The 16,741-nt window shown below is 34.8% G+C and overlaps 3 protein-coding genes across 10 annotated transcripts; 1 reads left to right on the top strand and 2 right to left on the bottom strand.

The window, feature by feature from the left end:
* The first annotated feature begins 526 nt into the window (after nt 1–526).
* On the top strand, nt 527–5,111 carry LOC107926514 (transcription factor GTE8). 8 transcript variants are annotated; one of them, XM_041098061.1, is made up of 11 exons: nt 527–693; nt 1,464–2,668; nt 2,816–2,864; nt 2,960–3,091; nt 3,562–3,620; nt 3,740–3,812; nt 3,955–4,032; nt 4,127–4,245; nt 4,320–4,386; nt 4,509–4,639; nt 4,730–5,111. In XM_041098061.1, the coding sequence occupies exons 2-11, from the start codon at nt 1,586–1,588 to the stop codon at nt 4,997–4,999; spliced, it is 2,061 nt and encodes a 686-aa protein (XP_040953995.1). In that variant the 5' UTR covers nt 527–693; nt 1,464–1,585; the 3' UTR covers nt 5,000–5,111. The 8 variants fall into 8 exon arrangements, with proteins under 8 accessions (XP_040953995.1, XP_016712875.2, XP_040953996.1 ...); XM_016857386.2 differs by having other exon boundaries at nt 3,562–3,635; XM_041098062.1 differs by having other exon boundaries at nt 1,456–2,668.
* Nucleotides 5,050–7,325, bottom strand: LOC107926515 (lysine histidine transporter 1). Its single transcript, XM_016857390.2, has 6 exons — nt 7,106–7,325; nt 6,868–7,028; nt 6,390–6,770; nt 5,925–6,318; nt 5,571–5,837; nt 5,050–5,460 (listed from the first exon to the last, which is right to left on the bottom strand). The coding sequence occupies exons 1-6, from the start codon at nt 7,166–7,168 to the stop codon at nt 5,362–5,364; spliced, it is 1,365 nt and encodes a 454-aa protein (XP_016712879.2). The 5' UTR covers nt 7,169–7,325; the 3' UTR covers nt 5,050–5,361.
* A 990-nt stretch (nt 7,326–8,315) lies between these two features.
* LOC107926379 (lysine histidine transporter 1) lies at nt 8,316–11,770 on the bottom strand. Its single transcript, XM_016857224.2, has 8 exons — nt 11,478–11,770; nt 10,175–10,332; nt 9,718–10,101; nt 9,244–9,637; nt 9,060–9,165; nt 8,897–8,988; nt 8,737–8,805; nt 8,316–8,644 (listed from the first exon to the last, which is right to left on the bottom strand). Exons 1-8 carry the CDS (start codon nt 11,538–11,540, stop codon nt 8,546–8,548), a joined length of 1,365 nt encoding a protein of 454 aa, XP_016712713.1. The 5' UTR covers nt 11,541–11,770; the 3' UTR covers nt 8,316–8,545.
* Nucleotides 11,771–16,741: the final 4,971 nt, after the last annotated feature.

Genomic DNA, 16,741 nt, shown 5'->3' with positions numbered 1-16,741 from the left:
TATAATATCAGTTCTAGATGTTCTTCAAAGGTATGAAATTTGACTTGAATATATTATTAATTTGATTTCGAGAAACATTGAGGAAGCATGTAATGATCTAACTTTTTTTTTTAGTTTTGTTCTATTTTTAATTTTTTATTGAATTCTATTGAATTATAATTTTTTTTTATTTCTCATACATATTAGTTATTCAACAACAACGTTTTCGAGATTTTATTTTATTTTCTAGAATTTTATATTTTTAAATAATTTTAAGGGTTTTTTTTGGTGAATTAATGTCAAATTGACAGAAGAATATAAAAACATGTGACTAAAAATACTGGTATACCAATTAAAAAAATGGCACTTAACAGTCGGGTGACCAAAAAATAATTTTAAAAATTTTAGTGATCGAATTGTAACTTTTTAGTTAAGTGATAAAATAAAAATTTAACCATAGTTTAGTGACTAATAGTGCAATTTACCCCTAGTTTTTAGAGCCCTCGCTAATAGTTTTTAGCGACCCAAATTTTCAAAATTTGCATTAAAATATATTAGTTATTATTTTATCAAAAAATCAACCATTAAAGCTCTAGGGTTTCTTGATATAGGGCTTTCTCTTATTTATTTTTGTTTATATCCTTTTATTCGTTGCCGGAAAGACAAGAGAATTGACGACAGGGTTTTCGAGATTCGAGGAACAGTGGCAGATTGGTAAGTTTTATTTGGTTTAGATTTTGTTCTTTTTGAAACCGGGTTCGGGTTTTCTTCTTCTTCTTTTTTGGGTTGATTGGAGCGTGATTTTGGGTTAGGGTTTTGTTGTATCCATGTAAGGATTTGAGCTTTGAACTAGTAATTGCTACTGTAAATTTTCAAATTCGAATCAGTTCAATTAACTTCTCTTTATCTCGCAATTAATTTTCAAATACGAACCAGTTCAATTAACTGCATCAATCGTGTTTTCTTTTTCGTGTTTTTAGGGTTTAACCTAGTGAATATGGGATTTTTAAAGATGCGGATTTTTTAAAAATGGTAAACAATATGGTCAAAGAACTTCGGGATTCGGGTATATGCATGTAAGAGCTAATCTAATTTAACTATTAATAAGTTGAATTAAATATCATATTGTTTGTAAACATATAAATCTGGGTGTATTCACTGTGGAATATTTATTAATGTTCTCTTGGGTTTAAAATGGTGAATTTGAGTCTTTCAAAAGATAGTGTAGTTCAAAAAGTGAACGAAATGGTTAAGTTTTTAGTATTAAGGTGATCGTGAATAAGAGATTATCTATTTTGCTCGAAACTACTATCAAACTTTACTTTAATAGTTGATTTAAGGGCAGTGTGTAAAGTTAGTCCAGAAATCTGAAGGGATAATTTTGCTCCCATGGTTTAATATATGCATTTTGATTAAAACCAGTAGCATCTTTATATTGAATAAAGGGAAGTAAATTTGGCTAAGACGTTGGCAAAGAGTGATAGGTTTGCGGGAGGTACTATTTGGGCCATATGAGCCTCTTGGTGAATCCGAAGGAGCTGGTAGCTCAGGACAAAATTGATACTTAGGTAACTGCTTCAGAATATCCAAGTGCACCAACAAGGAAATGTATCAGTTTGACTCTGATAAACATGACACTTTTGGTGTCCCTATACAAGTGCTTTCCCTTTCGAACATGTCGCATTCTAAAAGAAAGGGTTTGATACATTGTTTGAGGCGTGAACTGGAGCAGATACAGATGCTTCAGAAGAAAGTTGAGTTGCTAAGGACAAATGGGGTTACTGTGTCATCTTCCAGTGATATTCTTAGTTGTAGCAATGTGCAAAGTTTACCACGTGTTAAGGATATTCAGAAATTGCCCATGATGGCTTCTGAGCAGGGGAAGAAAGGAAATCCTTGGAATGGTAAGGCACGTGAGTTGATTCGGGGTTCTTCAGGAAAATTTAAGTCTGCAAAGCATGCTTCTGAAGCAAATACTGCAAATATTTTCTTGATGAAGCAATGCGAGGGTTTGCTGAAACGGTTGATGGGGCATCAATATGGGTGGGTCTTCAATGAACCTGTAGATGTAGTGAAGTTGAATATTCCGGATTACTTCAATGTTATAAAGCACCCGATGGATCTAGGAACAATTAAAAAAAAGATAAATTCAGGCGGATATGCAAGCCCCTTGCAGTTTTATGCTGATGTGAGGCTTACATTCAGCAATGCAATGACCTATAATCCCCCTGGAAACGATGTCCATGTTATGGCTGATACCCTTAACAAATTTTTTGAAGTGAGGTGGAAAAATATCGATAAGAAGCTGCCTGCTATTGGTGCCCAGTTGAGTCAAAGCAAAGCTCCTGCTGAGGACATAGAAACTTCTAAAACAGTACTTCCTGCTAAAAAGAGGAAGACGACCTCTGTCACCCAACAAGTTATACCAGAGCCTGTGAAGAGAATGACAGACGAGGAAAAACACAAGCTAGGTGTAGAGCTGGAGTCTTTACTCACTGAAATGCCGATGCATATCATTGATTTCTTGAGGGAGCACAGTTCAAATGGAAGGGAGTCTGAAGAGGAAGAAATTGAGATTGATATTGACGACCTCAGTGATGATACCTTGTTCACATTGCGGAAACTTTTAGATGAGTATTTACAAGAGAAAAAGAATAACAAATCAACAGCTGAACCTTGTAAAATTCAGGTACATAACCATATAAAGGGTGAAAAATCAGTATAATTGCTTGCCATCGATGGTTTGAAGTAGTATATATTTGTGAAGTGGTTACCTACATCTAGATCTTATTTATTTTTGTTTGCTTTCTGGGAAATTTTTGTTTTCCTGATACAGCAATTGAACAAATCTGGACTGAGTAGTTCACCAATGCAACAATGCAGAGGTAATCTTTCAAATCCTTGTGCTCAATATCCCACCTTCTGAGCTATGTTTGAAGAATTCCTTCTGACTTTCTCTGTTTATCTTTTGCATTTGCAGGGGATGACCAGGCTAATGAGGTTGTTGACATTAGGGAAAATGAGCCTCCTTTGTCAAGCCATCCACCTAAGGAGATAGAGAATGATATAGGCCATAGAAGCATTAAGTCTTTCAATTCTGGAAGCTCTAGAGGTAATTGGATATTTGTAACTTTTTTTGCCTAAATCTTGTTAAATGATGAATCTTGTGTTGACCACATTCTTTTGGATCCAATTTATCAGTTCTCTATGCTGTATTTTACCTAGCAACCCACATTCTTTTAGAAACTGTTTGGCAAAGATTGGGTTCTTGACATTTATGCTTCCATACCATACCTGCTGATGTAGTTGCTTTTGGCTAAACGTTCTAAATGGGTTAGGGATAGGGAAACTTGTATAGGATAATAACAATTTCTTGACCCCCCATATGGTAAATTAGTTGCCTCTGTGAATTAACTTCTCTTTTTCTTTGGAAGTTTGGATATTGCTAGTATTATTCAAGTTGATTTCTTTTGTTTCTCCTGTTGTTTACTGGTTAATTTTTCCCAAATCATGTTCAGCACAAGCTTTTCTTATGTGGCCAAATACCTTTTCCATGATTGGTTTCTTTTGTATTCTTTGCAGATTCTGACTCTGGCGGTTCCTCTGACAGTGAATCTGGTGCTGCTAAAGCTTCAAGTCTGGTGGGTGCACCTAAGGTGTTGTAAAAGGATAATACTAGATTCTTGCATCTTATCTTGAGGGGTTTCCTAGTGGGCTGGATTACTTTCTAACTTGCATCTTACTTCGCATTATTCTTAAGGTATTGGAAGCTGTAGATTCCGGAAATCAATTAGATGAAAAGACAAGTGCTGATAATCCTCTTGATAGGAATGGTGAGTATCTAAAATTTATAATATTTCTGCTTTCCATTAGTTTCAGAAAAGAAATGTTCTTAATTCTTATTTGAATGGCAACGCCATGAAATTATAAATGTTTTTTTACATGTAAGCATTGTCAATCCATGGTCTCTTGTAGAATGCAATGGGTTCGATCAGCTTGAGCAGACTTCTCAAGCAAAGTCAAGTTCCGTCGAGTCAGATTGTCATCAAGATGGTAAGATCAATAAAAATCATGGAAGGGTTTTTTTTTCTTTTTAAAAAAGAATTGGTTTAAAGTTGTCTCACTGTTTATCCATTTAAAAATATAGGGGACAGTGCTCCAAATGAGAGACCAGTTTCACCTGAGAAACGCTACAGGGCTGCTATATTGAAGAATCGATTTGCTGATACCATTCTAAAAGCTCGAGAGAAGGCACTTACTACACAGGTTAGTTGTAAACTTTGGTTTAGTCTAAACCTATTGTATGCCTATATGTTGAGCATTTTTTTACTCTGGATCAGGGGGAGAAGGGGGACCCTGAGAAATTGCGTCATGAGAGAGAGGAACTTGAACATCAAAGGAAGAAAGGTTTGAACTTCAAACCTGTCTTTCCGGATTTCCAAAATGCTGATACATATGATTTCAATAAGGGCAAGTTTGGCTGTTTATATTTTGCGCTTCTAAGCAACAATTATGTTAATGTTGGCCAGAGAAGGCACGGTTGCAAGCAGAAGCCAAAGCTGCTGAAGATGCTCAAAGACAAGCTGAAGCAGAAGCTGCAGCAGAGGCTAGACGGAAGAGAGAGCTCGAGAGGGATGCAGCACGACAGGCATTGCTGAAGGTATAGGAAAGCATTATATTAACCTTTTCATAATTTGCCATTCTTGTCTCGTTATGGACTTATAACCCACATTTTTCTGGTTTTCTGTAGATGGAAAAGACTGTTGAAATCAATGAGAATTCCAGGTTTCTTGAGGACTTAGAAATGCTTAGAGCTGCCCCTGCTGAGCATTTGCCAAGCTCGGTAGATGAAACAAGCCCAGATCATTCACAGGATGGCTTGGGTAGTTTCAAGTTTGGGAGCAACAACCCGTTGGAACAACTCGGTTTGTACATGAAAGAGGATGAAGAGGAAGAAGAAGGTGAACCATCTAACGTTCCAAATCCTGTAAATGATCCGGAAGAGGGAGAAATAGATTGAACTCCACTCTATTTGAAACTAGGTGAGGGAAAAAGAAAATAGAGAAAATGTACAGTAAGTGAACAATCACCATTACTGACCATTGCCAAACATGAAAACACACTTGAAACAACCCATCGACTGTTGTGAATCAAATCCTTGTTCACATAAAAAAAAACTAACGAAAAACACACAACTACACAAAAATAGCTAATTAACTATTGACAGACGATAGACAGGAAGAAAGCTGAAACTAGAGTTGTTTACGCCATGAAATACATTAATGGTTCCCCATTTGCCAACCAGTGGAGATCACAAGGTCCCTCCGTTTCCCTTATTTCATATAAACATATATAGATATGTATGACATTTCCAGAAACTATTCAAGAGTAGAAATGATAGTCTTTAGCATTAATGATGATATTCCTCAAACCTCCAATGGGCGATAGAGTCATTAGCAGAAGGCCAAGTATGATACAGATCTGAAATCAAGCAAAAACAAAACGTATATTAGATGACAATGTGTTAAAGAAACTTGTGCTTTGTGTGTGAATGTATGTGTCCAAACACGGGTATGTTGTTGAAAATATACCCAGTTTGTACACCAAGATAGGCTGAACTTCTTTGGCTTGTAAATGGCAAGCCACATGATGCAGGGTAGAAAATAAGTGGTAGGTGCAAAAGCAAATCCTCCAAAGAATCCAAGAAGACCCCCAAAGAAAGGAAATGTAATGGCTACAAACATTGTTGCAGCAACATAAAAATTGCGGACAATGAATCGAAGCGTTCGAGTTGGTCTAAAATGCATGTTCTTTACCAACACGGTTTCGATCATGTCGAAAACAGGCATGGCATATAGCTGCGTTTACACAAAAAAAAAAACAATGAAATAAAACACCAATGTAGGACACTGTGTAACACATAAAGAACAGAACAAATTCCAGACCTGATAGCTTCCAATCACATGGATTACGACAAACATGTTAGCCGCAACGATTAGCCACGTCGGTTTCTCTAACGAAATGAGGATGTTCTCTTCGACATTGTTGCCAAACATGTAGTAACCAATGAGTGCAACGGGGAAATAACACAATGCTACTACAATGTATGCAATGACAACACCTCTCCACATTGGACCCTTTGAAGGCTTCTCTGGGGTAGAAGGGATTGTTGCTTGAATCTCCAACACTACATTATGTCCAGCATATGCAAAAGCCACATCCCCTAATGCCGTAAGAAAATTAAAGACGGTTCCAGTCGCGGTGCTAGCTTTGTACCCGTATTCCACGTGGGGTTGTACACCCTTGTGGACGGAAGCAGTCCATGCTATAGTAGAGTAACTGCATATGTAACAAATTAAAACAATGTTTTATCCTCTAAAGTCTATTAAAATACAAAGAACATAACATACGTGAGCGACATGACCGCGGCAGCCAAAGAGACACCGGAAATAGAGTTGAAGTTAGGGAGATGAGCGAGGATGAAATGAACCGAAGCGAAAATCATGATGAAATACGTAGTCTTGATGTGTTTGTGAGGGGCAACCAAGCTATGGATTTTCTCCAATGATTTTCCTCCGGTAACCATATAAACAATGTCGACCCCGACTTCGCAGATCAGTTGTTGAGGCACCACTATGTAAAGACCAAGCTTTTCACCAAAAGCATGTTGGCCAAGTTCATGGTATCTATCAAACCTTTTACCAGGTACCATTTCATGCATTTCAACCATTTGCCATAATGTGTATAGTGTAATCAGCCATGATAGGATCAAAATCACAACACCAGGACCCCTTTAATCATAGGTCAAACATTAGTCTTTCTTCATAGCATATACATATGTATAATTGCATGTATGTATGTATGTATGTATGTATGTATGTGACATACCATCCAAGATGTGACATGGCAGAAGGAAGACTAAGAACACCGGCACCAACCATGGCAGTAACATTGTGAAATGCAGCATACCACCATTTTGCATTTCTTGATGAAGTGATTGGCAGCCAATCATCAATCTCCTTTTGCTTCTTTAGTATATCTTCATCTACCTGGAAGATTATCTCATAAAATCATTTCAAAATTGGATTCCAAGAACATGGTTTTCATTCATAAATGGAAAACTTACAGTGCTTGGAGTTAGGGTATTATTATTGTCTTCTAGCTTTTTATGAGGAGATTCATCCCCCATTGTTAAACCCTACTGTAGGAAGAAGAAGATGAAGATCAAGAAACAAAAAGAAATACAAAGATATATATATATTGATAGTATCAAAGAATATTGAAAATGACTACAAATGTAAGGCAAACTCCGCCCTAGGCAAATTTGTAGAAAAATACTAAGTTCTTGTTTTCATTCATTTGTTTTTTTATACATGCAAAAAAAATTCGATTATTTTTATTTTTAAATTTTTATATTAAAAAAATTATCTCAAATTTAAATTTTACTATATGTAGAATATAATCAAATTTCAAAATAAAAGAAAAGATTTTCAAATATTTTCCTTCACTGAAAATAAGGAAACAGCAGGTTCATAATTTTGACAGTTTCTTTCCGGATACTATCGAAGGATTTAAAGGTTATCTGAATTTATTGCCGAATACAGCATTCCATTAATTTCACAATAATACAAATCATTCTTTAATTTTAAAAGTTTTGATGAATATTTTATTTTCTTTTTTTCATATTTATTTTCTGATAAAGACTTGTTTTGAAAGGGAAATTAATTTTTTTATTTTTGATAATATGCATGTCCCGCTTATGTTTCATGGTCGGGGTTTATGGCAAAGGGAGTCCTTGTATAGTTGCATTTTAGGTAAATAATCTCTCCAGTTCTTCTCAATTTTGAAATTAAACAAATTGGTCTATCAAAGTAATGTAATTTTTGTTTATTTTAAAAATAAACATTTAAGAACAATTAATCACGACATTAATGTTTTCTATCAATTGAACATGATTTTGATTGATATGATAATAAATTTAGCTCTTAAAGTTTACACATTTTATCAATTTGGTCCTAATTTAACATGAGGCTGAATTTGTTGAATTTTTCAGAATGAAGGTCAAAATGACAAAATATGTAAACACCAAAAGTTGAATTCGTTATTATACTAATCAAAATTATGTACAATTAAAGGAACACATAATGTCGTAATTAATTATCATTAGTTGCTCACTTTCGAAATTATATACAATCAAAATTGTTATCCAAAATTTTCATTTTCTGCAAAAATATCCATTTTTTACATATATATATATAAATTTTAAAAGAAATCAAATATATTCATACAACACTCACTTTCGAATCAAAATAAAATAAACTTGGCCGGCCTTAATGTAAGCAAACATTAATTGATTATTTTATTATTCATGCTCTTTTCCATTGATGGGATTTTGCACACACACACATATATATATGTATATATACATGCTTTTCAAACAAGTAATTAAACTTAAATACCATTGCTCAATACATCATTTATGACATAAAAATATCCCTTTTCTTTACAGGCTCATTAAAACATACTATAAAATCCCAATCAATTCATTGTGGTGAAATGAGCAAATTTAAGAGTAAAATTTGTAGTCTTTGGCTTGAATTATGATTTGCCTCATCCCTCCAATTGGTGCCAAGACCATTAATAAAACACCAATCACAATGCAGAACTGGGAAAACAAAAGGAAACCCGTGTGAGATCGATCGAAAACCGATTCGGAAACTCGAAAAAAAAATGAAGTTTGGGTCAAGATTTTCTTACCCAATTAATCCACCAAGATAAGCTATACCTTCTTGGTTTCATAACAATAAGCCATATGACACAGGGGAGCTGAAGAACACACACACAACAACAAAAAAAAAAGCATGTAAAAAATGACTTGTGATGTGAAAAATCCGAAAAATCCGAGAATGTGGCTTACATAGTATGTTGTTGGTGCATACGCGAGTCCACCGAAAAACCCGAGAAGACCGCCGAAGAAAGGAAATGTAATCCCGATGAACATAGTGAATGCTGCAATGAAAAACATGGGTTACTTGCACTACAAGTAAGCTTAAAAGGAACGAAGAGAGTTTTTTACTTACCAACATATGTATTACGAACGATGAATCGAAGTGTTCGAGTAGGGTTGAATTCTAGTTTCTTTACTAGTAGGGTTTCCATCATGTCGAAAACCGGCATTGCGTAGACCTATGTAAACAAAAGTTAGTCCGGAATCCAATCCAAAACAAGAAGAAGAAGTAGAAAAAATAATTGTTCGATACGAGCCTGGTAGCTTCCGATAACATGAACAACGACAAACATGTTAGCCATTGCAATGAGCCATGCTGGTTTCTCTAATGAAATGAGGATGTTGTCTTTTACAGAATTGCCAAACATCCAATACCCGATTAAAGCGACCGGGAAATAACACAAGGCAATGATTATATACGCGACAACAACACCTTTCCACATCGGTCCTTTTGATGGTCTCTCGGGTGTAGATTGGATTGTAGCTTGAATTTCCAAAACCACATTGTGACCGGAATAAGCAAATGCTACATCACCCAAACCGCTAAGGAAGCCAAACACGGTTCCGGGCGTAGTTGTCGCTTTGTATCCGTATTGCACGTCTTCTTGAACACCCTTAGCTAATGAAGCACTCCATGCAATCGTAGAATAACTATGCGACAAAACAAAAACCAAATGTGTTACCATTTTCGAACATTAACATCGATATCAACACAAATTGTGATAATATACCTTATAGACATGACCGCAGCCGCCAACGAGACGCCCGAAATCGAGTCGAAATTTGGAAGGTGAGACAGAACAAATTCAGCAGTGGCAAAAATCATGATGAAATAAGCTAATTTTATCGATTTGCAGCTACTACAGACAGTATCATGGAACTTCTTCAACGATTGTCCACCGGTAACCATATAAACGATACAGAGACTAACTTCCACAATAAGCTGTTGTGGCACAACGATATAAAGACCGAGTTTTTCACCGAATGCGTACTGTCCTAGTTCATGATATCGATCGAAACGTTTTCCCGGAACCATCTCGTGCATTTCAACCATTTGCCATAGTGTATACAAGGTAATGATCCATGAAAACACTAGGATAAACACACCAGGTCCCCTGCAAACCGAACAAAAATGTGAGATGACTCGATTCGGGTTCGATTTTTTCGGAATGAATATTCAGAACATACCATCCGAGTTCAGACAAGGCATAGGGAAGACTAAGTACACCAGCTCCAACCATGGCAGTAACATTGTGGAAAGCTGAAAACCACCATTTTCTACTTCTTGATGAGTTAATTGGTAACCAATCATCAATTGCTTTTTGCTTTGCTGATTTTTCATCCAACTGTGATACATTAATTCACAAAAGAATACCTTAGAAGTGCCATTTTTACATATGTTGCCTATTATTGTAAGAAAAGTCAAGCTTCTGTCTGGTCTATAAATATCTTATTACTAAAATCTAAACCATGTGGTTACATGTGAACAAGTTAAACTTGACTTTTGAGAACATATCATCTGACAAGTTTCTTTAATTTCAAGTTTTGATACATGCAATTGACTAGTTGCAAAAAGGATATTGTAAATTAATATATGCACTTTCAGTCAACAACCATTAATAAAATTCTTCTATAAAAGTAGATTCAATAAATGGATAAACTATTCTTGTTTGTAAAAATTTCATATTTTTAACGCTCTTTAAATTAATTTATCTATTTTTCAAATGGAGAGAGTAAAATGAAATCTAATTATTAAAAATATTTTTACCAAAATTCTACAAAAATGGTGTTTTATTTTTCTCTCAATAAGCAGAGTTTAAAGTAAGGTGACGTATCAAAAAGTTAATAATATTGACATTTCTTAAGTTAAGCCTTTGAAGCTAACAATACAGTACTGACTTTTCTGATGATCATTAGCCATAGATATCATGACACGTGCTGGAAATATAAACCTGTGAACCAAAATCATCTTTCTCAAGCTCAACAAATCAGAAAAAAGGCTAATCCTAGGTTTCCAAAATATAGGGTAACAACAGCTCGGGTAGGAGTTTTATTAACATACAAAACCATAGGATCTAAGTGTTACCTTAGTTAAAGACGGGTTGGAGAGAAAAGAGTAAAACAAGGCTATTATTTTAATCGGGTTCGGGTTCGGGTTCGGGTTTTATGGATAGAAAATAATAAAATAAAAATATTGATGTAATTTTATGAAGTTCAGATTCGAGTTGAAAAAAGTAAAGAATTCTTCTCGTTCAAAACTATAAATTAATATACAGTAAAATTCAAGGGTAGAAGTGTAAATGCAAAAATTTATTTTCACTTTCAAGTTCTCGTGATAGAACTGTGCTTTCATTAAAATTAGAGAGGGTTTAAAGCTTCTTCTTTTTCATAAAAGAAAATATTCAGAAGAAGCAATATATGATACAGAAACAAGACAAAGATGATTGCATGGCATAAAAGGAGATATAAGAGAAATAATATAAGAACATACAGTGTTGTTGTTGTTCATGTTATCACCATTGTAGTCAAAAGGAGGAGGTTGTTGAGTTCCCATGGTGTTGAAAACTCAAAAGAGAAAGGAAAAAGAGCAAAGGAATGAAAGGTGAAGATCCAAAGTTGAAACAAAACAGAGACAAGTTGAAGATGTGGAAAATAATCCCAACTGGTTCGGTTGTGTTTTTATAAAGAAAAAAAGGGCGCCTGTAATAAAGGAAGTGAGAGGAAAACGTCCTTCAACAGTTGTTGATGGTGACTCTTTTTTTTTGTTCGACTTCACAAGTCTTTATGATGACCAAAAAAAATAAAAAATTGAGGTTAAATTCTACGAACCTACGTCTGTTGTAATTATTTTAATAATAATAACAAAATTAAAAAGATAAATACAAGGATATATTAAACTTTAATAATTATATATTTTTAAAAATAATTATAAATGGAATCACCAATCCATTGAGATCTATTATCATTATTATTTGTACAAATTAAGATTCATTTTCAAACAAATTTTATCTCTAAAAATAAAAAAAATCTTAAATTATAGATGATTAATCTTTCATTGATAGCATGATACACTCCAGGTGGTTTAGTGCCAAATTATCAACACTCACCAATCAAATTAAAATATAAAGATTACATGATAGAAGGACCAAAACCACAATTTGACCCAAAATTTGATAGCATCAAAATCTTCAACTTCATTATATTACATGCGAAGATCAAACTTTAACATCGTATTATAAATTAATATTAAAATTTGTCAACACTCAACTTTTTCAACATTATATTTTTAATTCCTTTTTCTCCTCTTCATATTGTTTTAGAGATTGAAATTCATTTTTTTTTAAGAGAGATGGATGAGTCATGGAATCATTTCGGTCATAACTCAAGTTTGAGAAATTAACATATAAGAAAAAAAAAGAGAGGGAAATTTGTTGTTCCGTCATGTTATACCTGAATCAGATTATTAAATATTATGCCATAATTTATTTTTAATGTGGTCCTAACAACTAATTGAATTGATTGATCCATAATTCAAGGGCAAAAACTGCTTTTCTTATTCTCCAAATGAAGGATGAAAGTGAAATCTATAGTCACCAGTGAAATTATAGATCTATCTCGTGGCGTTGAGCTTATGTGTAATTTGTATGGAAGAAAATTGGTAGTTCAATAAATTAGTAAAAGCCAACGGTTTAAGTTTGTGTGTTTACAAACATGTGGACTAAGTGCTTCTCAAACTTTTGTAAAGTATGAGGATCAAATTTTGATAAATTAAAGTAAAAGGACTAATTTTTTAATTCTTATAAAGTATGGGGATTCAATTCAAATTAGACCAAATTATTAATAATATATTTTGTTAAAGTTGAACTGTTAGCCGCAGTTTGCATTTCAAACATACCTTGGGGTGTGTGTGTTTCTTGGGGAGACCTCATTCGTTAAACAGATTAAACGTTGAATTTCCCAACTTAACCTTTGAGAAAGTGCACAAGGTTAATATTATCATACCCTTAACAAGAATATTTTGCCATCTTCCATTCTTAAGCATATGGAAGCCAAGGGTTATAGCATAGGTACTGTCCACTAATGCTGAAATTGTTTGCATTAGCGAGTTGACTCCCATCAATTATATTACCTTGAGCAATGAAAATCCAAGACTGTGTAGCCGTGGAATTTTCCATATTGGCAGCTGATTGAAATGGATATTATTTCATGGAAGTAACATGGAAACTTTGGCAATAGCTACATCCCTCCAACAGTTCGGAAAGCTCTCCTCAAATCTTGGCACTTGATTTTGATTGTGAAGCTAGGAGGAGGATAGCGTTGCCTTCCATCAACTATATCCCTTTCCAATCCTCAAACTCTTTTCCACTCTTTACATACTCTTCCATATTGGGAGGAATGTAGTTGAAGGTTATAGCTTTCTACATAGAACTAATATATAGTTGATTATTTCACTATCATTCCCACATCTTAGATAAGCAGCAAAAGAGGATCTATGATTCCTTGTTAATGGCTAAGGCATTTTGATAAGCCTTCCAAACAAAATGTTTAACCTTTGGACCCTGTTTAAATTTGTTGAAGGGAGGTTGAATCCTTAGGGAGAAGTCTTTAAAGTGTCGTTTGCCCGGAGCCAACAAACCCCTCAACACGTTTGGAGTTGTCCTAGGTCCGAGTTTTGTCTCCCAATTCTATAGAGAGCCAAAGTGCTTGAGGTGACAAGTTCACAAAGTAAGAGCACCTTCGACCACGTGGGGCATACAACCACCTACCAAAGGTAATGTGGAGAGCAACAAAATCGCCAATCTGAGCTTTGTACACTTAACACATGGAACTTTTAATTATCTACTTTGCCAAGGATAAGTGTTGGGTCATTCCTTGCATGGATCACACGTAAGACCTCCCCAAGCCACCTCCATCCCATCATTGCCTATTTAGAGGATTACAGTGCTCCCAAGTAGCCGACCAACATAAGACTTGCATTATACATGTGTTAAGACCAAGGCTAAGAGAGGGTTGCCCTCACCTATAAATATCCCCCCTTAGCCTTGGGAGGACTATGTCTCTCTTTCATGCCTTTTCCATTATAAGAGTGGAAAACATCTATCATGTGAATCGTCACCTTCTTCTCCTTCCCTCATTTGTCATAAACAAAATTCCATATTGAACTTCAAATTTGAAAGTTCAAGTAGCTCATGAAAAAGTACCAATTCTTGTAATCCTATGTTGGTCTTTGACAAGCACATGGTATCCCAACTTCATTGTATACATCCTATATTTGATCAAGTGCCAAATAAGAGAATCATATTTCAAATTCAATCTAATAGGGACAATTTGAATACATTAACAACCCTTAGGCAAAACATGTCCCCAAGAAAATTTGACTTCTAAACTCTTAGTCTTGATTAATTAACTTATTAACTATGACCACAACGATATTAAGGCATGAACACATAAATTATCAATGATTGGAGTCCATTTTTCATCCCAAATAGAATTATTACATCATTATTCCATCATTATCCCACAAGGCATTTTCCTTTATTGAGCATTAAACAAGGAAGAAAATGGATATTTCATGTAATTTTCAACATTGGCAACTGAATGAAAGGGATATTTCATGGGAAGGAACATGAAACCTTCGCAATAGCTACATCACTTCTAACAGTGTGGAAAGTTTTTCCTAAAACTAGGCATTTGATTTTGATAGTGAGGCAAGGAAGAAGACAAGGAAGAGGATGTCGAGTTTTGCCTTTCATCAAATATATCCCTTTCCATGGTTTTTCTCTAATCCTCAAACACTCTTCCATTCTCTATATAGTTTTCCATGTTGGAAGGGATGTAGTTGAAGGTCATAGCTTTCCACACAGAATTAAGATATGGTTGACTATTTCAATATCTTTGCCATATCTTGAATAGGCAACAAAAGAGGATCTATGACACCTGGTTAGTGGCCAAAGTGTTTTGATAAGCCCTCCAAATAAAACGTTTAACCTTTGGGCTATGTTTAAATTTTCTGAAGGGAGGTTGAATCCTTAAGGAGAAGCCTTTAAAGTATTGTCCACCCGGAGCCAACAAACCATTCAACACATTTGGTATTGCCCTAGGTTTAAGTTTTGTCTCCCAGTCCTGCAAAGAGACAGAATGCTTAAGGTGACAATTTCACAGATCATGAGTACTTTGTTGGCTCGCACCGTGCATAACATACAACCACTTTTGAAATTTTCTTTATAAAATTGTAAAATCTAACATTTAAAAAATCTCATAAGACACCTTATTTACAAACAGAGAAAAATATACAAGGGAAGATTCAAAATAGTGCAACTCCCAAAAAAAAACTACACATGTTCACTAGCCAATAATGGTTGAACAGGTGTTCTCCTTAATAACTATAGAAAACACAAACAACACCCTAACAAAATTTAAAACAGACACTTCAAAAGTCTTGTTTACGCAATACATACTATATCTACACCAACGTGCATTACACACGCATTCATTACTACAAACCAAAAGCATGGATTGTTTTAGGGATGGTCACTCTATAACCTCCCCTTGACCTCGAGGGAGGGGGATCAAGTTATAAGTACCTTGCCTATCTAAGCTTGACCGCCCTTATTGCACCATGGCACAACTCTGCTAGTCATCACCTGAACAAGACTAAGTTTTGTATGCTTAACACATGGAACTCCTATGATCTACCTTGCTAAAGATAGGTGTTGGGCCTTTCCTTGCATGGCTTAGACGTAAGACCTTACCTAGTCATCTCTATCCCATTTCACCTATTTGGAAGAATAAAATGCTCCCCAACTAGTCAAAAAATATAGGACTTGTAGCATACATGTTTTAATACTAAGGCTGAGAAAGGGTTACCTCCACCTATAAATACCGCCCTTATCCTTGGGAGGAGTTTATATCTCTCATTCATACCTTCTCCATTATAAGAACAAAACACATCCATCATGTGGTACGTCATTTTCTCCTCATTCTCTTATTTGTCATCAACAAAATTATATATTAAACTTTAAAATTGAGAGCTCAAGTTAGCTCGTGAAGAAGTATCAATGCTTGTAATCATTTTTTGGTCTTTAACAAGCACATAGTATCCTGACTTCACTCTATACAACTCATCCTTGATCAAGTGCCAAATAAAAGAGTCATCCTTCGAATCCAAACTAATAGGGATAATTTGAATACCATTAACAACCCTTAAAGATAATCCAAACTCTTAGTTCTTGATTAATTAACTCATTAACTATGACCACATAAAAGTTTTGGATGTTAAGGCATGAACACATAAATTATCAATGGTTGGACTCCACTTGTCTTTCCAAAAAGAATTACTACATTATTATTTCATCCCAAGCCTCTCTTTAACAAAAACAAATCCTTTAAGGAGGCTTCACTTTTCCACAACACATATTTCCTTTTTTAAGAATTAAACAAGGATGAAAATAGATTATAAAAAAAACCCCTTTCATAGCTTGTGCCCACAAAGATGACAGATATAATAGTCATTAAACCTATTTTCAGGAAGGGTAATGTTAAAAGCATGAAAATCTTTGAAACTATTCCCTTGAACTTCTTATGTTTTTCTAGTTTACTCAAACTTGTCCAATAAACCTCCCTTCTCTCATGATCCATCCCTTCCCACATTAACATATAAAGTAAAGCATTACAAAAGGATATGGGAATCTTAAAACAATTTAGCACATAATCAAATAAACCAAAATGGAAGAGGCCATAGCCTTGATAAGCACT

This window comes from Gossypium hirsutum, chromosome D07 (genome assembly GCF_007990345.1).
Source record: "Gossypium hirsutum isolate 1008001.06 chromosome D07, Gossypium_hirsutum_v2.1, whole genome shotgun sequence".
Classification (NCBI taxonomy): domain Eukaryota; kingdom Viridiplantae; phylum Streptophyta; class Magnoliopsida; order Malvales; family Malvaceae; genus Gossypium; species Gossypium hirsutum.
The sequence above is the reverse complement of the archived record's forward strand: the minus strand, read 5'-3'. Positions and strand labels throughout refer to the sequence as shown.